We start from the raw sequence: 7,168 nt of genomic DNA, 5'->3' as shown, positions 1-7,168 counted from the left end.
TGTGAATAACTAGTTTTACCCACAACGTCACTTGTTTTCAGGCAGACAAGACAAAGGCAGCGACCAGTCCATATTTACAGTTTAAATTTCATGTCACTTCTCTTCTCTTTGATCGTCTCACTTCCAGTTCTGCTGGTTTACTTCCTCCTGGGAGCAGCCCTTTGCGTCAGCCACCCACAAACGCTGCAGGTGGCAGCTCTTTGTTTTCAGCCCTTCAGCACCTTCTCTTTCAACAGGTCCAAGATGACCTGCCTCTCTTGGCTCTCCAGCTCAAACCTGCGCTCTCTTTCTTTCCTCTCGGCCTCCAGTCGCTCTCTCTCCAGAGAGATCTTACCTGCAAATGGAAAGATCTGAATGACTGAACAATGACAACACAAGCATTAAATGAAGATAACAGAACAATCTGCATGTTGTGATGTCTTATACGGTAAATAATGCTTCACACTCACAAAAAGGTGACTAAGATGAGTTAATAATCTTGCATTATAAGATATTTACTGCGATATATTCATATATTTTGGTGCTTGGGCTGAAAGTGGTGCAGCTGAGCCTTACTCCTCTGAATCTCCAGCTCCTCTCGCCGCAGGGAAAGCTCCTCCTCTCGCAGCCGCTGCTCTGACTCGGAGCGTTTTTCCAGAAAGCTGAGAATCTCTGAGTAGGTCTGGCAGCAGCACTGACAGGGCCGCTTGGCCGTGGGCGCCGCTGAGAGCTCTGCCATTGGCTCTCGTTCTACTTCTGCTTCTGTAACGACGAGAAAATGGAGCTGGCTGTGCTTTTTACCTGAGAATCTGACATTTCTGACAATTTAACGGGCAAATTAAACGCATACACAGGTGCTTCAAGAAGTGTGATTTATGTTGTGGATTCTGATCACGTTCACTGTTTATCTCTCTCCCTTTTTTTGACCATTTTGCCTCGTCTAGTCCTGTGAGTCTGTTGTACCTGCAGGGGGGATTTGCGTGATGTCCGGTTTGTCCGGTTCAGGCAGAATAAGCTCCTCTATGGCAGGATTTCTTCGTTCTTCATCCTGGGAAAGATAAAGAACAACAAAGAGATGGAAACCAGGTCAAAAACAGCTCAAAAGGTTCATTTTGTCCTCTTCTGATACATCAACGGTTTCTTATTCCAGACAGTGGTTAAGGTAGAAGATTTTCTTTTTTATGTTGACAATAAAGACCTGAAAGTTCACAAGAAATTAAAAAGCAAAGGCACAACAGGAGCACTTAGAACCAGCAGCCAGACATGATAACCACTTCATGTACCTGGCCAACGCTCACATCATCAGATCAGAGATCAACAAATATAAAAATGGAACCAGGATGCAACAGAAATCAGAAACCATTAACCGAATGCTTTCTGTCTGGTTGTCATGGTGAAGAACAGACATCTTCTACCTTTTGTCTGACAGAACATATCTAGAGATGGAGGCTGGGTTCATTCTGGCAGCAGAGGTAGTGGGATTCATACTTGTTGTGTTGTTTATAATCTCACAAGTATTTTATCAGAAAACAAGTTTTTCATAATCATTTAATCATATTTCTTCTTGTTTACACTTCCAATCCCTACAATGCACTAATATTTCTCCCCGTTTGGTGCTGAATAGCTGGAACTGGTTATTTTCCTTCTTTCATTCAGCTGTGATAAACCTGCACCAGCTTCTGTGCTCATCAGCTGCTGTGGAAATCACTGAAAACACGTTGACGGGTCCTGAACTACTTTCAAATGATGGCTCCAATGCCAGTATGGGGGTGTTACTGCATGAGGCGATGAGTGAGGGCCACCAGGTCCAAGAACGGGAACAGGAACAGGAACAGACACAGCGGGTGTTTCTAAATTCAGGCTCTGCACACTTCCACGTGTGCAGACTGCGTAGGCTACGAAGTGTTTTACACACTGCACACACCAAAGTGCGCTTACTGCCAGTAAAATGAGACGGCCTATCTAGTGCATGAGAATTACCCATAGTGCTCCAGTCCTCTGTTGCCTAGCAACTACATATGCCAGGTTTATCTAATTACTGATCCCATTCTTCCAAAAAAAAATATGAAAATATTTTTAAAATGGCAGAAAATGGTGCCAGTAATTTAAATGTAATTTATTTTCCTTTGTGATTAAATTACAAACATGGAGGAGGCGGTTTAGACGAGCTTTCCTCTGGCTGACAGCTCATTCTGTCAATCCGACGTTAACGTCAGTGGAAAATAATCCTTGTTAGACACATATACAGTCGTCCTCATATGTATTCATACCCTCCTATTAAAGAAGGAGGAAAAACTGCTGCCTGGGAAATAAGCTGAAATTGACAAAAGTAATAATAAATAAAAGTTTTATGAAATTTCATGATATTATTTTCTAATTCTAGTTCAAAAGAAAGATTTTTTTAAAAAAAGCAAACCATTATATTAAAATAAAATATGTTACATCAGTCATAAACTAACAGTTAAAAAAAAATCCTGTGATGTTTCCACTCCAGTCAGGTGTTTTCTGTTCCTCTCAGTCAGACTTCTGCACCTGTTGACAGGTATTTTGTCCCACTGTTCAACAGAAAAGTCTCTCATTTGTCCAGGACCATTTGTTTGTTTGTTTGTTTGTTTTTTCTTTAACTCAATCAAATGACAAAACAGTGTCTTTTATCACTGAATTATAATTTAGCACATTCTTCATTATTGTTCCTTATTCCAGTCTCCAGTTATCTGAGTGACTGTAATAAATTCAGCCTTTTCTTTAATGAAAGGGGACGAAGACATCTGAGGATGACTGGAATAAAGTTCATTTGTGGTTATTGGACACAATGTCCTCCCAGCTTGTCTGCTGGGACAAATACGATATATACATAAAAATAAATAAAAAATAGAAATAAATAAACGGTCTGGCTGGTGTGGTACCTACACCGGCGCTCTGCTGCTCATTATCTTATATCAGGAGCGCAATGAATTCTGGGATAGGAGAGGATGCATCTCTTGTATCCTTCATTTTAAGCTAATCTGGAGCCAAACGAAGGGAGGACTGGGAGAGAGGACTGTAAGGAGACTTTGAATTGAGACAGCACTTGGCGCATCACGATGACTCATGCAGTTGGCGAATTCACACTTGGAAGTTTGCAGAACCTGAATTCAGAAACACCCAGAGTGTCTGGAAATGTACAGATTCAGTTTAGGAGGAAGTGTCAGTTCCAGGACAGACGGCGGATTTGTCATCAACAGCGTTGCAGTCTGTAAAAGCTAAAGGTCTCATGGACAACCTGTCCCTCTGACAGCTTCTAGATTAATGAAACTCCATCGCTATATTCTAATGTCTGAGAATCAGAAATGTAAAAAAGTAGTCCTCCAATCAGGAAGCTTCGTGCTGCCAACGTGGTGGCACTAATCTCACCTGGTATTTTGTGCTCTCACCGCAGGCCAGGAGCCCTTTCTCAGCCTCCAGTTCTAAGACCTCATGGAGCAGATCCTCCTTCTGGGCGTACAACCTCTCTGTTCCAAACCTTCCAGCAAAACAACCAAACAAATACCCGTCACTTAAAAACCTGAGACAAATAAAATGTAAATAAAACATCGCAAATCTTGGAGACCAATATTTCTTCACAGTGGAACAGAAACACAGAGCGAATCACTTTTCTTTTTAACATTTTATATTTTAATTAAATAATTTAATGATTATTTCACAAAATCCAACATTTGTTTTCTGTTTAGTGGACTGAAGGAAAAGTAAAAACTAGAGTGATGAATGAGGACACATGTTGACTGTTTGGGATCTGAAAGCTGGTCTTGGGGAGGTGCAGATACAAGGTTCAGGACTACTCGAGAACTTTGAGCGACCCGGACTGAAGCCTTGAGGCGTAACCTTCCTTGATCCAGGGAAAAACATAAACCATTTCATAAGTTTATTTCCTGTAAATAGCTTGTAAACAAGCTCTGTCTGAACTTCAGGTCCTCATGGCCGAGCATGCGACACTGGTTCTAGGTTTTATATGTGACAGATGGATTCTGGATTCATCACAGAAGAAAACAAGCGACCAGAGTTTCATTTTATGTCTGTGATCCTTTTCTTTACTGTTAAAAAGAATTAAAGTTCAGTTAATCGCTGAGTCGTCTGCATGTGAAGAAACAAACTGCAGAAATCTTGTAAAAGTGATGGAAAGTTGTCAGAGTTTATTTTTAGATGCGAGATGAACTTGTGTTTGGATGGCTGCATGTAAAGGATGCATCTGTCACGGTGTCAACTGGAAACTTTCACATCCAGACCTTGTGTGCTTTTTCCAGGAAGGTTTTGCTTATTTCAACAAGACGATGCGACTTCCTGCTGCATCTATTACAAAACAGAGGCGTAAGCGTGCTGGATCGACCTCCGTCGCATTTACAGACTACCAATACTGCACGGTGGAAACCATGACTGGTTTATAAAATCATGCGTTTCTGTTTCTGTCCCGACTTTCTGGGACTTTCTGTCACTGCAGTTTCCTCAGGAAACAGTTTGACTGAACTGACCTGCGCAGACTGGGAAAGTCTTGCTTCTTGTAGTAGTCCAGCAGCAGCATGGTCCTCTCTCTGCACCTCCTGGCATCCACCTCAAAGTTTTCCTCCTGGAGAGCTGCGGTGATGATTTCCCCCACCCGAGCCCAGATCCGTCCTGGCAGCAGGTTAGATCACTGAAGTTACTGCTGGTATTCTCACACCACATAGCCTGCTGTCCGCAGTTGTCATGGGAACAGCTTGACTAAGTCAGTGGATTGTGTCTAACAACAACAATAATAATAAATATAATGATAATTTGTGAAAAAGAAAAGACAAACCTGGCTCTTTGGAGGCAAAGGGGTTCTGGGCGATAACTTCTCGTAGAAGAATGATGTCATGCCGCGCTGAGAAACGTACCTGCCTCTTACGGGGTGTTGAGGATGGGCAGGGGATGGAAAAACCTTATGTTGGAAGTAAACAAAGAAATTATTTTAAAACATCAGAAACTTTTTTCTTTTTTTTTTTTTTTTTTAAATAAATTAAATAACTACACTTCCTGACATCCAAGTGCAAGTAACTGATCTAAGCTGCAGGAGTTTGTTCTTTTATAGTATATATAAAAAAAAAGCTCATTTACGGACCCTGTGAGGTAACAACACTGTTGTTAACGGTTACCATGACAATAGCCTGCGAGTCATGATGGGGAATGAAATGGGCCGGTGTTTTGGCCCAGTAGTGACAGCAGTGTATAAGTTCCTGAGCTGCTAGTTGGCAGATGACGTCTTGTCCTTTACTGGTGTCTCAGACTGGACACAAGGCTCACCAGTCTGCAGCTACAACAACAAGGCTGCGCGAGGCTCCTAGCTCCACAGTGGCTATGCAGTTTCAGTCAGAGGAAGAGGAGGAGGAAGAGGAGGAGGAGGAGCAATCGCACTCTGATCGGAAAGGTTTCTAATGCAATGTGTTTAGAGGATATTTTGCTCGGACTGGTGTGGAGACGTGGAGGTCGTTGTGTATCTCACCGTTGCTGATCGGCACTTCCACCACCACCCGCTCCATGTTTCTGGTTGGTGCATCCGGGAACCGGCTGACGTGCACGTACACGTCCACTCACCAGTACAGGTTTCCCACTGACGTGTAACTGAACTTGGCTGAGAATCACTCCGAGGCTCCGCTCTGTGCTGCGATTACTCCCCATGACCACTAGATGGCGCCAGAGCACCGCCGGACAGCAGAGTTTAATACGGGATATTATAAATATATTAAGATTTTATTTATATTTTTATCCCTTATTCAGTTTTTTTAATTAATATTCTTGTATTCTATTTATTTTAATAAAAACAAAATTATTTTGAAAATATTTTTGTTCAATCATTTTAAAATAATGTTTGTGATATTTATTGAAAAATATACTTTGTATGAAAATGTGTAAAATGTGTAAACTCATGTGTATATATATTTTACTGAGGCCTCTGATTTAGATTGTCACTGTTAATAAAAACTATTCTCAAATGAGATAAATATAAATATGAAAGTTAAATATAAAATATCAATATCAATAATAATAATAATAATAATAATAATAATAATATGTTATTATTATTACTATTATTATTATTATTATTGGCAAAATGTAACAAATACATGGAGTAAGGAGGGCGACTGTCTTTGTTATAGCCTGGTGGTATAGGTAATGTATTGTGCATTCTTGCTTGGTGATGGTAGACAACATGTGCGGGTACATGCTACATGTGCGGGTACATGCTACATGTGTGGCTACATGCTACATGTGCGGCTACATGCTACATGTGCGGGTACATGCTACATGTGCATCTACATGCTACATGTGCGGCTACATGCTACATGTGCAGCTACATGCTACATGTGCAGCTACATGCTACATGTGCGGGTACATGCTACATGTGTGGCTACATGCTACATGTGCAGCTACATGCTACATGTGTGCTACATGCTACATGTGCGGCTACATGTGCAGCTACATGCTACATGTACGGCTACATGCTACATGTGCAGCTACATGCTACATGTGCGGGTACATGCTACATGTGTGGCTACATGCTACATGTGCGGCTACATGTGCAGCTACATGCTACATGTGCAGCTACATGCTACATGTGTGGCTACATGCTACATGTGCAGCTACATGCTACATGTGTGGCTACATGCTACATGTGCGGCTACATGTGCAGCTACATGCTACATGTACGGCTACATGCTACATGTGCAGCTACATGCTACATGTGCGGGTACATGCTACATGTGTGGCTACATGCTACATGCGCGGCTACATGTGCAGCTACATGCTACATGTGCAGCTACATGCTACATGTGCGGGTACATGCTACATGTGTGGCTACATGCTACATGTGCGGCTACATGTGCAGCTACATGCTACATGTGCAGCTACATGCTACATGTGCGGCTACATGCTACATGTGCGGCTACATGCTACATGTGTGGCTACATGCTACATGCGCAGCTACATGTGCAGCTACATGCTACATGTGCAGCTACATAGGTCTTCAGATTTTCTTGTCATTTTCAGATATTTTTTTTAGACATTGATTGTATGGAATCCAGTTTCAGTGTTGTCGCTGCGGGCTGCCTGTCAAGTTTCCAGATTTTGGTTTTGATTTGATTTTTGCTCTCCTCAAACAGGAAAAAGGGCAAAATTGTACCAACAACGGTTTTACCTG

At 41.9% G+C, this 7,168-nt stretch overlaps 1 protein-coding gene across 1 annotated transcript; it reads right to left on the bottom strand.

The window, feature by feature from the left end:
• Positions 1–206: 206 nt before the first annotated feature.
• LOC306774136 (uncharacterized protein) lies at positions 207–5,510 on the bottom strand (the record flags this gene model as incomplete). Its single annotated transcript, XM_079264118.1, has 7 exons — positions 207–334; positions 556–741; positions 943–1,027; positions 3,373–3,481; positions 4,485–4,626; positions 4,790–4,912; positions 5,474–5,510. 7 exons carry the CDS (start codon positions 5,508–5,510, stop codon positions 207–209), a joined length of 810 nt encoding a protein of 269 aa, XP_079120244.1.
• Between the last annotated feature and the right edge of the window lie 1,658 nt (positions 5,511–7,168).

The sequence above is a fragment of the Telmatherina bonti genome, assembly GCF_933228915.1.
Source record: "Telmatherina bonti genome assembly, chromosome: 3".
In the NCBI taxonomy this organism is placed as follows: Eukaryota; Metazoa; Chordata; class Actinopteri; order Atheriniformes; family Telmatherinidae; genus Telmatherina; species Telmatherina bonti.
Note: the sequence above shows the minus strand (reverse complement) of the source record. Positions and strands in the feature narration are given on the sequence as shown.